This window comes from Brugia malayi (genome assembly GCF_000002995.4).
Source record: "Brugia malayi strain FR3 genome assembly, contig: Bm_v4_Chr4_scaffold_001, whole genome shotgun sequence".
Taxonomy (NCBI): domain Eukaryota; kingdom Metazoa; phylum Nematoda; class Chromadorea; order Rhabditida; family Onchocercidae; genus Brugia; species Brugia malayi.
In genome coordinates, this window is record NW_025062478.1 from 12,449,447 (window position 1) to 12,471,537 (window position 22,091).

A 22,091-nucleotide genomic window follows, 5' to 3' on the forward strand; every position below is an offset into this window, starting at 1 on the left:
ACAGAACCCACAACACAGAGATCTTTCAACTGTTAGTACACACACCTTTCGCTTGATTCAATCCTCATACAAAATCTCTTCCAAACAATTAATGTCACAGCAAAGACATCAGAACTGGTTATTAAGTGACAGCAATACACCAGCATACATTACTGAAGCAGAAAGCATGATAAAATAGCTAATTCGTTTGGTTGTGAACAGCAGCTAGACACGAATTGAATCGTCAAACAACAGCTAACCTAACCATCCCACTGTACAGATACCAGCATGCTTACGATGAACAACGAGCTGTTAAGTTGAAAACAACAACAATCAATAATCGACAACCACCATAAATGTGGATATCGAAGGGAACGAAAGCATTTATGTATATGTCCTCACATACACACACACACATACACACACACACACATACATACACACACATATATAATACACAAGCCATCATCAGAAATGCATTATGCAATATGCATACATAATAGAAGCAAGTAGACATCAACGACAGCAGAGGAAAGATGACAAAATCATTCCTCCACCCTCTGCCGATATTATTATCTATAAATTTATAACAGATACATATACAAACATACATGCACAACACATACACATACACATACACATACACACACAGACGTTTGAGTACTAGTATCGTGTTGGTGTACATTAATGACTGAGTACAACGAACTTAGGTAGTTTATCACCTGATTATCCGAGATCGAATGTTTATTAATTTCTCATTAATAGACAGTAAATGACCGTGTGTCTCTCAGATGACAACGCAAAAAATACTAGCAAAAATTAATGTTATCGAAGAATTTCACTCACAATTTCCTATAATACATTTGGCTAAAATTCGAAAATGACAAACCTCTAATCATTATAATAAACATATCTAATAATTGATGTTGTTAATATTCGCACACACACACACACCTGTTTTATGTTTTATTGCACAATTGTTTTCGATTTGATGTTTATCATCCTTGTGAATTGTTTTCGGTGTGAAATTGTTTATATCAAATCTCCCTCTCCTCTTTTTCTGCTGTTTGTCTCCTTCTTCTCCTTCTTGTGATGAATTTTGAAATTTAAAAAATTATGTTTCGATATGTATATAAAGTATACTTTATGCAAATATACAAAGAAATACTTTTAATGCTTTTCTTTAGAAACTTCCTCCTCTACTCTCCCTTACTACTTATCTATGTTTGTTGTGAAGTGTCGCGAACCTCGAATTATAAATAATACCTCTGATTGTAGTGATTATAAATTATAAACTAAGATTACGGTTTCATAAACTAAGCGTAACTGACGTCAACTATTTTTTTCCACGATTAACGTAGCACTACTATTGTTACTACATCAGTTCAACTGAACTGCTTACTGAAATACCCAAAGTAAGCCTTTAAAATTCTTGTTTGTTGCTGAACATCGACATACCTTTAAAGACAACAACAAAGAAATCACAACATTCAGTGATCATCCAAAAGCAGAGAATTCTGGAATGTCTTGATGCTGAGTACATTTATTACAGATATTCAAAAGTTGAATTACTTAACTGCAGACTTAGAGACTACCATATGATTACGATTTTAAAAAGAATGTCTTTGTTGACAATTTTGCAATCGCACGTAATTAAAAAATCCCTATAGCACTAGTTACATTCGATCAAGAAGAATGACCGAGAATGGAAGGTAACGGTTGAGGCTATCAAAAGAATACTTCGATAATTAGAAGCTGTGGGTGGGAATCTAGGAAACCAAATATCGATATCGAAACTACAACTGAAAATAAATTACTAACCTGAATTCTGTACAGGATTTATCAACTCAAAGAAGAACAAGAATTATAGTCAGTTGCCAGAAATTGAGACAATTCTTAATGATTCAACGAAATGAAATCACAAAGAGCTAATCCTTCGAAAACAAAACAAAAAACAAAACAAAACAAAACAAAACAACTTACTGGAAAATCCGAGAAGGAGAGAAATTATGAATAAATAAATATATACGACATATTACAAGGAAGGAACTTCGACTTCGCAATAACGACCCCAAAGGCATATGACTACAAAACGGATGCGAACTGGAAAAAGTTACTAAAACAAAATGCGCACTTGCGCACTTTTTAATGAATACCATTGGGATATGATTGTCAAATGTATGCTAATATCAATCTAAGAATAGGACGATAAAGGAAAATAATGTCTGCCTAAACTGTCTTCAATTAGAACATTTGACAACAAACATATATGTTTCCTTCTGTTGCAAAGATCTTTATAAATACGGTGCTGTGTCACACTAAATATATAGGAATCATGAACGATCTCTTGAAACAATCAAGGTATCAGAAAAATAGAAGCGATTTTATAATGTGTCAAAGCAATTTGTTTAAATTTATAAGATATAAATCTACAGGCTAAGATCGTATTATCTGGATGTATAAAAAGACTTATCGAGGAAGGAATTAGTCACCTGAACTACGTATTGAAGCTCGAGAATCGACTAACGGAACATAGTAGGAATGTACAAAGACAATAACAATTTCATCAAGAAGAAATAAAGAGGAGGAGAAATTTGAGCAGATAATTGATATTTTTAATTTAATAGTTGATGATAAAGAAACTAAAATAACTGTGTGTATAAGAATGATATAGACTTAGCTCTTCAGCAGCTAAGCTAGAAGTACGCAAGTAGAAAGCTGACCCACCAACAGCAACCATCCTAATCAGTAAATTTACTTCAATTATCACTACCCACACAAAGTGACGACTCGAGATTATATATATATATATACTTTATATAAACATGCGAAGAAATATTGCTCCTTCAGATACTTCTTTTCCTTTCTCTTATGACTTATAATACCTCATGTACGTTAATAAATTCGCCGAAGTACTTCTCTGTTATGCTACGTTAAATACTTCTGCTGTATATACTACAGCATCGAATCGATATATTCCAGAGTCAATAAATAAATGTCCTTCTTAGAGACCATTAGCCCTTACAAAATTTTGCTGTGTTAGAGCAAATCTCCCTAAAGAACAAATTCTTCACACACATTATCAAATGAAAATGACTTCTTCCTCGCTCCACAAAAGAGGAAACTAAAAAAAGAATCCAAAGAAACGAAATAGAAGGATTTCTTTGTTTCAATAGAACAAATTCCGGATGCAAGAAACTATTCCTGATTTTAATTTTGACAAAAAATATGCATATATATACATAGAAATAAATTGACTTCATGAGCGAGATGCATATAATAATAGAAGCATGAAACATGTATCCAAATATACACTAGACATTATCAGAGATTCAATCTATTTTTTCCAAAAGTTCTAACAGAACGTTTAGATTGGCATTGAATCCAAAGCGATCCTAATAACATGTGTACGGTATAAAAAGATGTTTATATATATATAAACGCCTTAATGAGATCATGGCAGTAGGTGACCTTAGCTCGCTGGAAGTCTCCAGTGAGCATGACTAATTTACAAATTTTGAATGTCGCATATAAAGAGAAATCCAAATTTCAAACTGGAATTTCATTCTGAATCAATTAAAATGAATACGATATAATTTTACGATATGAGATCACTACATACAGTCTGTATGAGAAAGCAGACACAAATCAGAAGTGAAGATAATAGTGAATGTATCAGTTAAAAGAAGTTATAGCTATGTTATTACAGTAGCGGTTAAGGTAATATGATGCCTGAAAGACTTGAAAGTAGAGTTTGTTAATTCAGCAAGCTAAGTCGCTTATTTAACTTCAATTATACTGCATACAGACGAGAACAAGAACCGGTCATAGGAAATTAAAGCGAATGAAAAATGAGAAATACAACAGAGACGAATAAATCAGTTTAGAATATATAGTTGCTTCATAATATTATGTCTTTGTTTATTGGCTATCAGTTTAGTGGCACTAGCTAGATGAAGGTCTGGAAGTCCGACCTTTACACACCTGTTTTATTATCTAGTGGCGACCTCTATTACAAATGGTAATTTGATAAAGTCCTGAGAAACATTTGAAATAAGAATGACAAAACAGTGTGAAACTAGATAATATTTTGAAATTTATTTCTAACGGCACTCATTTGAATTAATTATGTTAATGAGATCCTTCACATTTGGAGGTTCAAAAGTTCGAATTCGATCACCTCTTCGACGTCTACTTCCGCGAACAGCGGTATCATGACCAGCACTAACACGCTGCTTCTGCATTCGTTGGGTACGAGCAGCACGTGCTTCTGCTTTCTGAAATTCTGATACATGGTAAAGTAGTCGACATATCATACATTACAAACGCAAAGTGAGTAACTGAAATATCAAATAACTGGGACCGAAAAAGCCAAATAACTGGTTGTAATGGATCGTAGTATCCAATTAAGCCCATTAAAAATCCTAGCTACTAAGAAGTAACTGATAGAACAAACCAACCAGTAAATAATTTTGACAATTTTCGAAAAACCTAAATAATAAATCAAAAAAGTTCAGGATAATAAACTTCAAACCAACATTAAGCGAGTCCTGGAAAAGTCTAACAGCCTGGCTCAGAGTTTCAATGATATTTTCCAAACTCAACTGCGAAGCACAATAATATTCTTTCAAGCAAATCTCATTATGACGTACTTTTTTGATAGATCGCGCTAATTGTCCACATTTTGCTGTGGAATCCTGCAAGAAATAATGAGATGCTCTCAAAAAATTTCAGTCTGACCTTTGTCAAGTTCTTCCACTAATTTTGGAGAATATTGGGAGGGGGTGTAATCGTAGAACCAGAGTAAAATTTTCATATGAAATCTGAATACCATGATGATGGGAGAATAATGCACATAAAGTTCACGATCGCCACATTCTTGCAGACTTTTTAAAGACATTTCCAAAGAATGGCGAAGTGATGCTTCTGATTTCTCCAAGTCGTCAATAGAGTATTTCCTGCAAACATATACCCCTTACTAGAAGATATATCTTGAACAATGAAGGATGGAAGGACTGCATTATTTCAAACAAGTCAGACACATTATTTGAGAAATATTATTCTAATGATGTTACGTATAACAAGTTATCCTCACTTGGAAAAAAAATTTTTCCATTCCTTCCTAGTTTTTTTAACGATACATAGTTTTCACATACTGTGATCAATGTTTCCGAGAATAGTGATTCAAGTTATATACAGCACTAACTTTGCAGGTTCCAAAAAATCTAGGACTTTCACAACAGCTCGCAAATTTTCATCAGCATATTCCGCCAAAACATCAACAAGACGTGTATTAGCTGCCGCACCACTTCCTTTTGTGTTCAGAGCAGACAACAATGATGACAATGCAAATCCAGAAGCACCGGCCGCGAAAGTTGACTGAAATATTCAAATTACTTAGACAAAACAAATTTTAAATAAATTTACTCTGTGAAATTCATCATTATATTTGGTCAGAACTACACTTCATTGTGCTAAGCATAGCTCAAATTGCTGGTGATCTAGTTGACTTCTAGATTGATAAGGAAAATTTTTAAGAATTTTTCTTATTTTTCTTTTTAAGAAAAATTTTTAATAAGATTAATAAGAAGCGTTTTGATATTTAATAGCGCAAGAAAATGGATATTACAATTAAAGATGCTAAATAATCAGACACTGAGCTAGTAATCTGATATCGTTTAATTAAAAAACCAAAACAAATAAAAATTTAATCACAACTTAATTTGATATGACATATGAGCGAAATGAATATACAAAGTTTAACAAGAAATGGGATCAAAGCAAAAATAGCATAGAGACAAATGCAAATAATTCAAATATATATATATATGGCACTGAATTGAGTAAAATGAAGTAGGGAAATGTGCAATTCTTGGATATCCAAGATAATCTATAACTACAAATTTACTTCCCAATCTATTTTTTCTCCATCACGGAGTCACAATAACTTAATTATAATTAAAGTAATTGCTAATTATAAAATAGGACCAACTTGATTCAAGAAATTTCCATAGTGCAAGCAGCGATGAAAAAAGGCGTTGATGGAGGCAGAGTTGTAAAGTTCACCAGTTGCAGTCAAAAGAAGACGGGTGCAATCAAGCTGTCGTGCAAGCTATAAATGAAATTTTTTCGAAAAAGACTTGTTAATTTGAGTTTTTAAATTCGAATATACGAAAACAATTCTTTTCATTTTTCTTCTCAATTACAGATTTACCATGCCATTAAAATAATATCATTTATTGTATATCAGCATATTAGACATCACATAAACAAACCCACATCGTTCACTATATTGTCAGAAAGAACTTTCAATTCGATACGCAGCTTCAATAGTGGTTTTCGAGCAGCTAAGAAGCAAAATAGTTCGGCATCTTTCAAATTATCAGGGGTCTTCATTTTTGCAAAATATGTGAACTGCAAAACAATTTAAACCAATGGCATTATAGAAGAGTGTATCATACGTAATGAAAGGGAACATGAAATCTTCTAGGCTGTATTATTCAACATCAAACAATAGACGACACATCTAGTAACACCCCAACATAAGTTTGACTTTGAAATATATTTTTTTCACTTAATGCTACTGAAATTGTACAATTTTAACTTTTTGCCATATGCCTATCTCTCGATTCATGTAGTTGTTAAGAAAAACGAATTGTAGCATAACTAAAATAAGTCGTCCACTTCTCTGCCCAAAATTTTTATTTTGATTCCAAAATATCTATACCACTATTACAGCACAATCCTATTGAAAAAATTCAAATTTATAAAAAGAAAGTTGACCTCTTCGGGTGATGGGAAGTGTTTAAGAAGAGAAGCCAAATAGTCGTGAGAAAGATTACTAATTTCAAGAGATTCCATTTTTTGTATCAACTGTTCCAGTGTAAGTGGACGGAATCTAAATTACCTATATTAGCAATTTTTAAGATCGCTTATCCTAACAATTAACTCAAATGTCTTTTTCTTGAATGAGCTGTATGTTAGGTTAAGCTTAAAGTGGTAAAGCTTGTTTAACAAACGAACATTCGTGATGCACAAAAATTCTGTTAACAATTGCATACATTAACAAAGGACAAATTTCTAAGATTTGAATATAGCTACTAGGTTATACTATAAGGAAAGCAAATTTTCTGAATTTAAAAATTAATTACCGTGCAAGGACGATACCCAAATTGAGCGCCCGCTTTTCCGTAAGACCACCAATTGCTTCAGCTCCTTTTTTATGATCACTGATATTTCGTATTCGCTGTTGGGTCGTGGTAGTACGAAAATTGCATGCATGTGTCCGCTCAAAAACTTTTTCCAGCTGCAAATGTATTTTAGAAATCATTTACCGCTAAGAATTCAAAGAAAAGAGATAGCACACATAGCAATATTTGCCTCATAATACTGCCCTTTTCTTTCTCAAAGATAATCCCGCTAAAGTGAATCTTAGCTAAATCCCACTCACCATTTTATTTGTTTTTGTATCTAAGAATGAACTAACTGTTTCGCCAAGCTCACGTTTCCAGTGATTTCTTGAAACTTTTCAAAAAGAAATCACATCTGATAGGACAAAACAGATTCTGATGGTAATTTTTTGTCTTTTTTTTTTTTTACTAGAAATATTTTCTATGCTTATTTGATGAATTTAGCATCTCAATTCTACTAACTCGCTCGCGTTCTTGCTGATTAAATTCTGCATAAATGCCACTTTGATCACTCCAAATGGTCGGTCTGGTCACTACCATCTCCGGCTTCACTGCCTCCCATGCAACTGTATTAGTCGCACATGCCTTCCTTGAAAATATATAAAATTTACAGCAAGAATTATAAGCTGTCATTACGAATATTATGGTAATATTCTGCAAATATGCTTATTTTTGTTATCACTTGGTGAAGTTGCATCTCAACCTCCATCCTAATTTCAATGTAACTAAATTTCTGTTACAGTTTTGATTGAATTTGTATTTTAAAAAAGAAATAAAACGTGGCGATCGATTAATCCAATTACGATTTCAACTCTCAAATATTATTAGACTTCCATTACGGATGGCTATAATTTATTTAAATATATTTTTATATAAGATTTATTTAAATTATGAGAAAGTAGAAAATCACACTAAGACTATCAAATGCTAATATTTAGTGATAATAAAAAAAAAGAAAACATTACTTGTATACGGAAACTGATTTGACGATAACTGATGATTCAGTAACCGGCGTTTGTCTTACAAGTGAAGTATTCAGAAACTCAGGAGCGGGTGGAGGCAGAGGTGGTGGAGGAGGTATAGAAGTTAATGGTGGCTTCCCTGTACTGAAATGTATAATTTATTAGGATCTGAAACAAAATGAAATATTTTTTAAATGAGTTTATGTTAAATTTAAACAATTCTATATTTTAAGCAACCATTTTTTCTTTATTACTCTTATTAAGGAAAGCATTAGAAAAATTTGCTGCACCAGACTATACGAGCTCGGCTTTTACAAATAAAATGACTTCTCAATAGAAATTGATAATGCTGATAATCATTTTGATAAGTGCCCTCCTCATACGATAACGAAACAAAACATATTTCCAAGACAATATAAGATGAGGTTTAATACTTTAGAAATAAAACAGTGATAAATTCATTGATGTCTGCATAAAATGTTTAATGCACCATGGTTAATTATGCTAAGCGATGACCACTAGTAATTAAATCCAATTAGAATATGCCAGCTTTTAGGAAATCTAAACTACCTCTATATAATTCTGCTTCAGTCAATTTCTTCATTTACCTTTGTTTCTCAATAGGCGGCAAACATTGTAGCGACTTTGGTAATTCTTCTAAATTGTGACTTTTTTCCTCATCCTTTTCGTCTAATTTTATGCTAGGAGATACCACAGGAGCTTCATCATCAATGAATGGAATATTTGTAATTTCGATCTGTCGACTTCCACTGGAGCGTTTCATGCGAGAAGTTGACCGCGGTCGTCTTATTGGCTTAAAAAGAGCCAATCAAAAATTTACTTGGAATATTTGAGCTGGAACTTTAATATCCTATTTTAGGATTTAATACTAATCTCTAAAGAATATATATAAACCTGTGGCATTGGCGAGAATTCATTGAGCACTAAGTTGTCCCGAACATTATTGCTCTTGATAGTATTTTGAGAAGGTAAAGCACCATATGAATCGCTTTCTCCCACTGAAATTTTATTAATTTAATTTCCAGTAAGCTATACTGTTCCTGGAAAGAACACAGCTAAAGTTACCCTCTTGAGTTTGCACTTCTTCGTTTCGCATGTAACCTCTTTGAAGATAGTGGAGTACACCGTGAAGTCTCTCGCCACTTGGTTGAATTTTTGAGATAAGCTCTAATATATCCAGCTAAATAAAGATAGCAACTTCAAAAATGTTTCTAGTTAAAAACTTCACTTAATTTGATATTAGAGAAAAATATAACAATAATCACTTCTTGCAAATAAATAAAAGAGGAAAAAAACAAGACTCTAACTGATTGGTAGATAACATGGAATAAGCATTCCACCAATTACCTTTCTTCTTTTCATGGATGTATCAAAAAAGAGAAAAATTTTTTTAAATGCTGTTGTACGGCAAACATTTTGAAATATTACCCCAAAAAAAGCTAATGGTGTCAAATTTTTCAAGACATAAATTTCAAGAGATTCAGTTTCTTAAAAGTATATAATAGAAACCTACATAGTATATAATACACTAAAAAAAAAACTTCGATATAAAGATAGGTTTCAATAAAAGTATATAATACACTAAAACTTCGATATAAAGATAGGTTTCAAACTATGTAAATTAAAGCAGCACAAATAACATATTTCTCATATCAAAACTTACTGAAATCAAAAAATAAAAAAAGGAATACCAAAATCTCAGCAGATTTTGAGTACTTCATTTTCACGTATGCCGCCTGGAAGATGTCGATTGGATGACGAGTACCACTGCCCAATAAATTGTCATTGGATTCACTAGCAAAAAATATTTCCAGTTCTGATTCTATTCCTCGATTTCGTGATTCGATCAGCCTAGGTAGTGCAGTGAATAAGCCCAGTGCTAAAAATCGATCTCCATTAGTATACCAAAAAGCAAGTCAAAATTAAAATCAGATTTCAACGATCGAAAAATAAATCTGAATTAATTAATTGAGCTATAAGTCATCTTAATACTTAACATTCCAAGACAAAGTTTTTTTTTTTTTTTTCAAATAATAACGAAGTTTGCGTTGCTTCAAAACCTTTCATAGCTTACTTACACATTAAATCCTGTCGTACTAAACAGCGCTGCATGTAGTCTTTGCACTGAAGTATAACTCGATTTAAAGAAGCTAAATCTTTTGCCTTTACATCGTCACTGATTGCCTCAGACTGAAGCTCATCTAAGATGGTCTGCACAGTTCTAGATTCCTGGAAGAATCAGATCTCGATTAAACTGAATCTACAGTTATTTACAGTTATTCCTTTTTTTCATTCAAAGAAATGTAATCTTGAGCATCACACAAGATTATATTTCACACAGCGTGCTTGAAAAATCTGAAAAAATAGGAAATAAAAACAAAAAAATTAATAGTATTTAAAATAAACTTTATTCAACATTTCGAGTGAACTCTTCCGTGACACGTGGGATAGCAATGGTGATGCTGTTGTCTCTGAAAGTCCATACTTCTCTAATTTTAAATGTTCTGTAATAATGGACGTTAAAGAAAAATTCCTCTCAAAAGCAGCCGTAAAGTATATTTAAAAATATTTCACGACATTTCGTAAGCTTATTTCTCCTAAATGAAAAAGACAAAAATCACTATACTGCATTCGAAAAACCCAAAATTACCGCAATAAACCAAAAATCTAAGAGTCGAAAACCGCAAGAGACAGAAAAAATTTTTAAGAGGAAAAATAACCATCATGCATTTCCAAATCCGAAATATCAACATAAACATGTTGCAGCGGTGGGGGTGAGCCACCCTTTCCAGAGTCGGCGTCAAAACTTCCTTGTCTCCTGGACTTTTCGCCCACATCTATAGAAACAGATGCAGTTGGAGACATAACTCTGAACATTTCACTGGAAGCACCACTTTCACAAAAAGCTGTCACATAACTACCAGAGGAATTACTTGGAAGTGACACATTAATATTGGTCCGTGACGTTACAAATGAATCCTCGTCATTTTCCGATCCTGCCTGTGTTAGCTGACACTCGTTTATATCCTGCAAATATAAAGGTACTTTTCCTGCCTACAGGCTTCATTAATGAAGTCTAACTTCATTAACCTCACTTTAGCGATGATCTCTTCACATTACACGCACTAATAATAATTAGTAACTTACGTGCACCAAGTATATTAGTTTTTATTCCCCTCTGCTAACTAGAATTTCTTAAATATTCTTAGCTGACTGAAACTTATGAACAGGTCCAGCAGTCAATGCAACGTTTCTCCCTCCGACCTCTTCTACAATTTATCAGAATCTCATCGGAAGGAATTCAAATTATGACATGGCGCCTTTTTTCGTTGTAGTTGTCCCACTTATACAAGCGCGAAGTGCACTCGAACTTTTACTTCTTTTGAAACAAAGTTTGAAATACTATCTAGATGTGTAAATGCTTGTGTAAACCGAAGGATATGCGAATAACTTCACAACATATTTTCTTTGACTCTCTGCTTTTCTATCATCTTTACATAATTTAATTTGAAATTATTGCAATTAATGTTCATATTCCTGTGTGCACATTATTTCTCCTAAATTTTTAACACTAGTACAATTATCAATAACTTCATAAAGTATTCTTTATGAATCAATTGCGGTTGTATATGTAAAATCGTGTTTTGAATCCATAATACAAACGAAGAATTCTTTAAGAAAGAATAATGATATTACCTTGGAAGGTCTTGGTAAGCTTGTTTTTGTAGTCTTTACTTCTAATGCTTGCAACAAAGATGACTGTACCTTTCTGACTGTTTTATGACCAAAGGTAGAAACTAATCCTTTTCTCTTCTTATTTCTGAAAAGGACAAAAAATAAAATGAGGGAAACTTCATAATCGCTTTCCAATCGAAAAATTCATGAATAATATACATACAAATAAATCAGACTGCAGCGCCTTCAAGAAGTTTCAATTTTCAATTGTCACATGTGTCGTCGAGACGCATTTAATAATAGTTATTTACTGATAGAATTTACTCGATATAATATGCCATTGTTATTGCTCAGAAAAAATAATGGCAATAAGAAATAAGGCACTGGTAAGTAATATCAGTGAGCGAAGTATATATTAATAAAGAGACTTACTTGCTACCCACTGCCATTACAATTGCAACAGCACAAGATTCCAAATCCGCGAACCCAAATCCCAAAATAACAACACCTATTAGGCCACCAACAACTAAACCACCAAAAACTTTTTGTAAATTTGCACAAACCGACTGCCGCGAGAGGAAACACTACAAATGAATAATGGATTAACACAAATGCTAAATTTAAGTAAAATAATAATTGATTGTTGTCACAGCAATAACATCAATTAAATTTCAATGTATATATTGAAATTTTGAAGTAATGCTTTGTTCATCACAAGGATACGAATTTTTAATTAAATCTCTCGATTGATAAACCATAACAACTTACTAATCCTAAACATAAGATGTTTTTCAAAGCAAAATCAGGCAGGAGGGTTTTAAATTCATACACAAAGATGGAGATTCATTGAATGTAAGATTTCGTGTCAAAATATTTAGTTAAGACTTTTCCAAAATGACCAGTGTCATACAATCAAAAAATAACCTCGTAGTAAACCAAATAAAGTGAAATAAAAATATACATTTTCAATTCTATAAAAAAACATAGATGTTTATATTTCGATTTCAGGTATAAAATAATTATTGCATGAAAAAACTGATAGAAGTATATTTAAGCATAGCGAAAATATTATATTGAAGTTTACAAATCTTCTCCGAATCATTCAAAGAAATCGTATAATATCAATGTAACGAAAAACTACACTTTGAAATAAAGATGAAAACACAAAATCAAAAATGAATTATGTGTAAATAATTATCTCATATGAGATTACCTTAGATTAAAAAGATAAGGGTCTCGTGGAAAGCCTTTTTTCATTACAATTTGCTAACAATTTATCCGAGTAAAAGCACAAATAGGCAAAGGAATAAAGCAAATTTGATCGTTATGCAAATTACTCAATTTTTAATCAACAAACGCTATTAACAATTCCTTTCTATTTTCATCATAATGACCCTGGTTCAAGTTAACAACTGGCATCATGCATATATTGTTTTTAGTCTATCATTCTGTGTTAGAACCGTTGTTAAAATATCAAACTTGGGTAACTCAGAAATGCCTTGCCACTTATCTAACTTACTTCTAAATTTGAGAATTCTATCGCCATCCTTGCACATCAGTAGATTTGCAATCAATAAAAGTTAACCTAGCCAGTTCACGAAGTATCTGCTGATTAGTTACCTCCACAAATCCAACTATGTGAAAGCTTCTTCTGAGATGTCAATTTCACTAAAATGTTGCAATATGACAAATTAAGCACAAAATTAGACTATATCTGGAAAACTTCTCTACTACACATCATATTTTTCTGAGTGTCACGTGATAATTATAGTAAAATTCATCTCGGATAAACGATTTCTCTAATTCGTCCGAAAATAACTTTAATGTTAACGCTTGTACAACTTACGATAACGAAACATAAATACGTAGCGTGATACGGATATATAACTAAACATATAAGCATAGTTAGTGGGGTAAATTTTTCCAAGTATAAGACATTTTTCTCAGTAGAGGCGTTAATTAATTATATTTTTGCCCTAAAAGCATTACTAACCCAATAATTAAAAGCTTCAATTCCTTTATTTATTAAGCAATGCCTCATTTCATGCACATAACTCATCCCGAATGGTTCAGACGTATACTTTATAATGAATTCCATTGGTATGAAACTTCTGAGTGATAATACGGTGACAAACTCAACGAGATTCAACATTACCAAATGAAACATTTATTTTTGCATGTAATTTTGTCTTCGATACTACAATTTTTTTCTAAAAAACTTGTATTGTATCGCTTTGCAGAATGAAATAACATCAAATATTCGTTTAAATGTGAAATATGAAATTTCGATTCGAACTTCAAAAATGAAGTGAATTTCAAGTGACAGCGAATTATCCTTATGTGCAAAAACGTGTCAATTACGTCCTGCACATTTCGTTTTTAATGTAACTGTCAAATTACACAAATGAGCTTAAAAAATGACCGAATAATTAATGCCCATAAACTCTTAAAACTGATTAACTAAATAAAATTGAAAAAATTATGAGTTAACTTCAAATTGACCTGAACCATTCCAGTTTCAAAAAAACTAATCTAGCTCATCCCCAAACCAAATAGCCTAAAACGCCGAATCCGCTCATCCAACGTGATACAACTCACATCAGTCCATTTAATCTACGTGATCTAAGCGATATCAGTCATAGACTATTAGTTGGTAGTTTCTTTTGCAGTTTTTTTTTAGGGATGAGAGCAAAATACATTTGTGATGGGCAGACAGTGTGCTACTGGTAACAATTTCCGTACCATGGGTTATGAGAGTGCATGACTCGACTAAACAGTTATCTCAAGTTAGCATGTACTACCCATGTTTCTCTCTCTATCATCTTCTTTACATGTTTGTCTTTATTAATAAGCATGCATTTATTCATTGCAAAAGAAATTCGAGAGGTATTTTTCATGTTTTCGGATAAATTGTACCCGTAACTATCCTTGTTTCATTCATTGTGCAATATGGGAAGAAACAAAACTTTTGGGAGCTGTTTAAGGAAAGACCGCAGTCTATCAGAATTGGCACATTCCATTTTGCGAAACTTCAATAAATGATTTAAGTAAGCTGTTTTTAAAGCATTAAAAAAATGGAATTCTTGGAAGCACAATTTCATCATTACAAATCTACGATGAACAAAACTAATAAACAGTTTCAATTTCTAGTTTTAACGTTTTCTTGAAGATAAAAACTGAGCCATACATTTAGTCTCACAGTTTGCTGTTTAATAAAAAGAAGTTATTTGAACTTTGATTTTTTGAGCTTCTGATATCCACTTTCCTCTATCTTGCTGTATCTGTAACATCCTATTGAACCCTTTATCGTTTCAATATAAAAGTTACCCTTCATTTGTAGTGCAATTATTGTAGAACTATTTCAAACAAAATTATGAATTGTTCTTTTCAGGTTCACCTTCAAGCATTCTTTCCTGAGTGACTAATATTTTAGTTAATATTGTTGACACAAAAATAAAAAAAATAGTAAATTCAAATTTTACAAGTTTGCAAGTATTACTGGTGGGACATATTTGAAATTTGTAATTAGAACGCAGAATTGAAAATATCCTAGGAGAATGTAATTGACAATACTTCAGATGGAGAAAGACTTAATTTCATTCACACTCAAAACAGTACATGTTTGTTTACTTACGGATATAATATTGAAGATCTCTCTTTCTCTTTTTCCTTCTCTTTCTCTTCCTTTTTTCAAATATATAAAGCTGTTTTTTACTTGTTTGAGAAGTAGGTGAGATAGCCGAAGATTATTGATGAATTTACTGTTTTAGAAAAATGAAGAAAGGCAGCAATGAGAAAATTGTGCAGGATCACGCGGTTAGAACAAGGTCATCTTTCTGCCTTAATCGTTATCACCTTAAAACCGATGACCTGGATGAGATTAATGGACCGTCCGATAATGTTGACTTTGATGAAACTCATCGAGCAGAGCAGTGACACAGGTACTTATGTGGTCATGGTCGAACGACAAATACATACAATGAAATATTTCATTAAATTCATTAAATTGCATGTTCATGGCAACATCTTTTCCACATGTTGCCAGTTTAAAAAAAAACAGTACTGTACCGGGATGTAACAGCAACTGCACATCATAAAATATTATTCATTTTATCATTAAAAAGATTGAGTTAATATTCTCTTCGAGATATAATTGCAAGGAATCATTTCGGATCTCAGATGTGACAATTAGAATAACATATTAATTGAAATAGAAGACAGTGAATGTGAGAAAAAATTTAGCGATGGCATCATTTTGAATTAGCCAAAATGATTCACTCATTAAAAAAAAAAAAAAAAAAAAAAAAAAGATTAAATTAACTGCTCATAAAAAACAAAAATTCACAAGAAATAAGATGGGAAAATAATCTTCGGAGAATTAACTGCTAACTTGAAAAAATAGGGTGAGCTTAACGAAGTAAATGATAAGAATTGAAAAAGAGGGCGCACCATCGATTAGCTTCAAAATTTTTGCAGTCTATTAAAAGAAGAATTGACATACCTCAAGTGGATATGAAAAGTTTCAATTGTTTGGAGGACTGGCATTTATTGAGGACTGGTAATGGAAGACATATATTTGAATCTATTCCTCCCCGAAAATATCATTTATGTTCTGTTTTTCGGATAATCTGAAAATTTTAAAAGAAAAATTCAATTACATACTAATTACATGCACTTGTTACATAATAGTCCGATTTTTTATGAATTTGAATGGAGAAATAGCAATAATGTCCTGTAAGTATAGAATTATTTAGAATTGTTTGTATATTTTTGATAGAATGGAAAAGACTGAAAGCCAAAATCAATTGAGAGGATTCTTATCCTCTATTTTTCTCTTTTATAGTATAAGTAATTCACTGTTTAACACATAAATAGGAGGACAATATCATGAATTGTCACTTTACTCCTTGAGCCACTGATCAAGCGGTTCTATAATTCCAGGCAATGACTGATTCGTCTTCAAGCGCAGTTGACAAGCTGGACACCGATGAGAATGTATATATGGAATTTTCATTGATTTTAATCAAAAATTTTAAGCAAAAACTGCATTACGATTTTATCATATTAAAGTTTTTTTAGAATAGCAACGAAAGTGAGAGTAGTCCATCACCTCCAAGCTATGCTGTATTTGAAGATGAACATGGTAATCTCGTCAATCCAGCTCTTAATGTAAGTTTCGGCTTTCATTACTAATCATTTATTATAATTTTAGCCATTTAGAATATTTCAAGAATAGTATTTAGGTGATTTGGCCAATGCGTCCACGTCGAGGGCGCTATTCACTTAAGGAATACAGAGAGCAAAAACAGCGTTTTCAAAAGCATTCTGAACAACAGCGACAAAATAAAAAGTACGATTTCAAGTTCGTTCTGTATGATTCTCTCTACCTGTGACAGATTTCATCTTAGATACTTCGATACTCGGGCAGAATAAGATGCAAAATAGGATGGGTAAGTGTGACAAATGATATGCATCCATTTTTGAAATCACTCTGTACTGTGCCACGCTTTGATGCACAATCTTGTTTTAGGAGTAGAAAGCAGTCAAAAGGACAGCTTGAAGTGTCACATAGCCATGCAACAGAACAAACGAAAGACAGTAGTAGTAGTAGTATCTATGTGGGCGTTCAATCGACATCCAGTCTGCGCTACATTTTGCAACCTACAGAATTTCGTCTTTTTTACATGCGACCAGAATCAATGAATTCATTCAGTCAGATGAGTAATTGATAAAATCGATTTTTTATGTTCTCCGTCAGTTTGAACAAAAAAAAAAAAAGAAAAAAAAACTGAACAAAATTATATTACTTTTTTATATATCTTCTGTAGTCACACAAAGATGATTAATCGTTTTCTAGTAATCCATATATCTATTGTCAAAATTAAACACTTGTTGTGATTAAAAAAGCCATTCAAAAAGGGATTTTTTAAATAGAAAATGTACTTGGAAAGATTTAAATTATATCAGTCATATTGAAAATCATTCTTTTAGATGCCAATCAAAATGCCATTGATGTTGGCTTATATGAGTTCATCTGGAAAAATATACAATTTCGGTTTTAAAAGACATGAATTTGGTTCCGAATCATTTTGGCAACTGGATTTGAGTGGCATTGAGGATCGTGAGCAACCATTGTATTGTTCTTTTCTTTTTTTCTCTTGAATTAAGTGAACTTTCTTACCGATCATTTTTGTTCTACCTAATGATCAGTGAGATTTCTGGAAATTTTTCATTTTTACTACTCCATGGTAATATTTTGCACTGCAAACTAGCATCTAAAAAAAAATGAATTTCAATTATTGAAGCGTAGTGATCTCTTTTTTTAGTATACAAAATTTAAGGTTGAGGCTCTTAAATTGCAGATTTCGTTCGATGTCAGCGCTAATACAATATTATAAATCACTTGTTATCGATCGTGGTGATGGCAAAACAGAAATATTTCCAGTGGATTAGTAATAACCGTTAATAAAACTATATTTTCTTCACGCTTCTACTTATGCGTGCATTTTATTTAAATTAATGAAATATATATATTTTATATTTATGAGAAACATCGAATAGTAAATAGTTTAAAAGAATGCTCTAACTGCAAAAAATGTTAACATTTCTTTGGAGAAAGCGGTTCTCACTCTTTAGTTGTATTAAATATATTTGAATTGAGAAAAAGAAACAACGAAAGAATTTAAAAAAAAAAAAAAAAAAAAAAAAACAATCAATACATTGTACTCGTTAACTTGCCAAACTGTCGAAATTTTTGTTTGCAACTGTAACTGTCAATCAAATGTAATGTCTAAAGATGGAGGCTTTGTTGCAACATTCACAAAATCAACTTCCAATTCTGTTTTATAAATCATTGATACAGATTATACCAGAATTTATAATGGAATGAGGAATTTATGTGAGCCCAGGAAGAAATGTATTAAAAAAATACAGGTAAAGTTTTTGTTTTTGTTTTTTTTTTTTTTTTTTTTTTTGCAAAAAATTGAGCATAGAAAAAGTTTGTTTGTAAAAAAAGTTTTGAAGCTATAAGACAATTCATGAAGAGATCCTGAATGAATAAGTGATGATAACCGGTTGAATGTGCCGTAACATATCAAAATGCATTTCAATTCATGGTGTGTCTACTTTAATCATCTCATCACATTTTATCATAGTATTCACTGTCATTTCGTTGTGGACAGACTAGTTGATCAATCAAGCAATTTCTGTGTTAGGTTTCGGATCAGGTTGATGAATCGGTTGTCCACTAGCATTTTTGAATTGACACAGAATGCGCTTCACACCTTCAGGTTTATATTTTTCAAAAATCTCTCGTGGCTGCATATTGCAAGTGTTCTGCAGTTAGAGAATAAATACATAATAGACGTGAAGGTCACTTTTTAAAATTTGTCAAAACAATGTATGAAATAAAAGAACTTAGAAATGTAGTGTAAAATATGATTTCATATGGAAGATTGTATCTTCGATTTAGATTTTGTTTTTATTTTTCACTTAAATTTATTATAATTGTTTAATCAGTGAATAAACTTAAAAGAGAAAATAGAATTTGAATTCATACTTCGTTAATTCGAATATGATAAAATGAAATGAAGTGTAAGTCATCTTTCGGCACATCTTTCCAATTAAATGTTATTTTAATACTCTGAAACTGTTGATATTTAATTTAAGAAATTATAAATTCGTCTATTTATTTATATTGTTACCTTAGAAATAATTGAGTGGAGATGTAGTCAGATTCAATTAGACAATATCATGTTACATTTAAACGAACCTTTTTTTCATTTGGAGCAATAATTCCATACGATGGTCTAATAGTAAACATTTTATTTGATGTACATTTTACCTGTATTTAATTCATTTTATTTGATGTACATTTTACCTGTATTTAATTCATTTTATTTGATGTACATTTTACCTGTATTTAATTCATTTTGTTGAGTAATAATCTTTATTTATCTTTTAATGCGCAAAAAGCAAAAATTCGCTTTTTGTTTTTTTTTTTTTTTTTTTGTCCTTTTTTTCCAGTAATTTTTTACAATAATTTTTCCACCAATGTTTATATGTTATTTGCGCATATCGTACCGAATGGTAACAGTGAATCTTCAAAGTCTCATAGAAATAAATGTCATTGATAATTGTGATAAATTCACTGATAATTGCGATAATTGAATAGAAGAAACATGTTATATGAAATGTTTAGGAAGTATGTGTCGAGAAATTTAATGCCAAGTAATTTAAGTATAGTTTTGTCTCGGATAGGCTGGCAAAATTTGAAAAAAAAAAGAAGAACCTTAAATGCTTGCACTAGTACTGTATCATTATGAATTGTGACAGATGTTGTTACTGGCTTAATACCAATATCTTCATCCCTGAAATTTCTTTTTTCTTTTTTTTTTTTTCATTAATTTTTTTTTCTTTTGTGTTTTGTTTATTTAAAATGAAACAAAAGTCATTTTTTACTGGAAGAAATCATTAAGAAATTTCATTTTTGATTCATTTATTCAATAATTTAGTTCATACAACAATAATTTACGATATAGAAGTTTTGAAAATATATAAATTCAAGTTTTGTTTCCAGCCTAATTCTAAGAGGAAAATTTTTCTTTTCCTCTTTGATGATATTTCATGTTGGTTATCGTTTCAGGAAATTATTCTGAAGCTCTTAAAATGTTTCTTACAAATAAAAAAATTTAGAAATTCAATTCAGCGACAAACTTATATAATTAAGAAAGATATTCCTATCATTTTAAATTACTTATTAAATGTGTCACACATGAAAATGATTCTTGTCATCGGGATTAAAGTCATTTGAAATTCATTCTCATCTGGTGTATGGTCGATTGGTCTAGGAATACCGCCTGGTAACATTGATGATGTAGTCGAAAATGCACTACTTTCAGTCATTTTTGATCTGCAAGAAATTTAATTAAATTTTCTCCCATTATCACCAATTTTCAAAATGTTTACAAAAAGTTATTCGTTTCTGGATGACTGAAACTTTCCAAAGAACTAATTGAAGACCACTATTTTACTGTCTACTTCAATCTTTTTCTGACTTCTCTTTTCACTGATTTTCCAAGTCTACTTTATAGGTAAATTTAAATATTACTCCGCAACCATCTCAAAATATTATCCTCTCAGAGATAAAATTTAGCTTAAGGCAATTAAACATTTCTCATTATCTAATCTATCTTACTATACATTTTGCTATCTTTACATTGATTTTATTTTTGCTTTTCAGTAATTTTCACATTTCAACTCTAACATTTCAAGTGTATAATTTCTCACTCAAAAATATCAAATTTTTATTATTCACTTTCAAAATTGCTCTCTTTAAATGCTAGGAAATTACACTGATCAATCAATACAATCAGAAATTATACTAATCAAAGGTTGATCAATCAATCTTTGATCTTCTCTTTCAATACAGCCCACACAAAATATTGAAAGGTTAAAAATAGCAAATAGCTTACCATACAACAGAAAAAAACAATTATCAAATAATCTCGAATATACAGTTATTATCTTTTATAGTTATCAACGATATTTGAATATGAAATATTCGACATATCAATTTGTTAAACTAATGTTGAAATTAATTTGGTTATGATAGCAGTTACTGGTGATACTATCAGAATTTAATCTTAATTACATCCATGGAATTATCATCAGAGAGAGAAGCAAAATATTAAGTGAAAGCTTTCTAACCTTTTCTATCATCTATTTCTTTCATTTATTGCATAAGAAATGGAATGCTTCAATCATTTCCGATATTTCTTATTCGGTTAAATAAATCAAAATTAACAAAATAACTCAATTTGTAAATATATAATGAATCATTCTTAAGATTAAAATAAATCATTGAAATTGAATTGAATTTATTTCTTATGTTGAAAGTTGTAATTTTGTTTCAAATAGAATAATAATCCGGAAAATAGGATAGATGAAGACTGACTGAGATGCTGTCTATATATAATTTAGTTATATTTGATTGGAACAATAATCAATAATATTCTAAAATGTTTTATTAGAGAATCTGTCAATGTTATATAAGGCGACAATCTAATATAAATAACCTAAACGACTAAACAAATTTTTGTGTTCCATAGGCTCTTGGCTACAAATTTATTCCCTCATTTTTACTTTATCAAAGTAATTTATATGGTAGAGTCCAGTGCTACAAATAAATGAGACACTGAATGAGTGGTAAATATATGAGGTAGTGATAAAGAGAAAGAAAATTTCTAACAGATTTATTTCAACC

The 22,091-nt window shown here is 31.2% G+C and overlaps 4 protein-coding genes across 5 annotated transcripts; 2 read left to right on the top strand and 2 right to left on the bottom strand.

Annotated features, from left to right (window-relative positions):
• Window positions 1–4,082: 4,082 nt before the first annotated feature.
• On the bottom strand, window positions 4,083–13,373 carry Bma-inft-2 (Uncharacterized protein; the record flags this gene model as incomplete). 2 transcript variants are annotated; one of them, XM_043082539.1, is made up of 20 exons in its annotated part: window positions 4,083–4,256; window positions 4,518–4,676; window positions 4,811–4,937; window positions 5,186–5,358; window positions 5,972–6,091; window positions 6,259–6,393; window positions 6,763–6,877; window positions 7,131–7,285; window positions 7,632–7,758; window positions 8,135–8,275; window positions 8,740–8,945; window positions 9,047–9,150; window positions 9,218–9,332; window positions 9,844–10,031; window positions 10,231–10,381; window positions 10,559–10,623; window positions 11,086–11,179; window positions 11,849–11,972; window positions 12,260–12,411; window positions 13,347–13,373. In XM_043082539.1, 20 exons carry the CDS (start codon window positions 13,371–13,373, stop codon window positions 4,083–4,085), a joined length of 2,652 nt encoding a protein of 883 aa, XP_042938473.1. The 2 variants fall into 2 exon arrangements, with proteins under 2 accessions (XP_042938473.1, XP_042938472.1); XM_043082538.1 differs by having other exon boundaries at window positions 10,559–10,656; window positions 10,873–11,179.
• A 3,398-nt stretch (window positions 13,374–16,771) lies between these two features.
• Window positions 16,772–17,556, top strand: Bm7687 (Uncharacterized protein; the record flags this gene model as incomplete). Its single annotated transcript, XM_001895262.1, has 4 exons — window positions 16,772–16,822; window positions 16,907–16,996; window positions 17,071–17,189; window positions 17,358–17,556. The coding sequence occupies 4 exons, from the start codon at window positions 16,772–16,774 to the stop codon at window positions 17,554–17,556; spliced, it is 459 nt and encodes a 152-aa protein (XP_001895297.1).
• Window positions 17,557–17,830: 274 nt separating this feature from the next.
• Bm7686 (Uncharacterized protein) lies at window positions 17,831–18,280 on the top strand (the record flags this gene model as incomplete). Its single annotated transcript, XM_001895261.1, has 2 exons — window positions 17,831–17,961; window positions 18,190–18,280. 2 exons carry the CDS (start codon window positions 17,831–17,833, stop codon window positions 18,278–18,280), a joined length of 222 nt encoding a protein of 73 aa, XP_001895296.1.
• A 741-nt stretch (window positions 18,281–19,021) lies between these two features.
• Bm7685 (MSP domain protein) lies at window positions 19,022–20,731 on the bottom strand (the record flags this gene model as incomplete). Its single annotated transcript, XM_043082540.1, has 5 exons — window positions 19,022–19,162; window positions 19,386–19,469; window positions 19,599–19,670; window positions 20,118–20,196; window positions 20,601–20,731. 5 exons carry the CDS (start codon window positions 20,729–20,731, stop codon window positions 19,022–19,024), a joined length of 507 nt encoding a protein of 168 aa, XP_042938474.1.
• Between the last annotated feature and the right edge of the window lie 1,360 nt (window positions 20,732–22,091).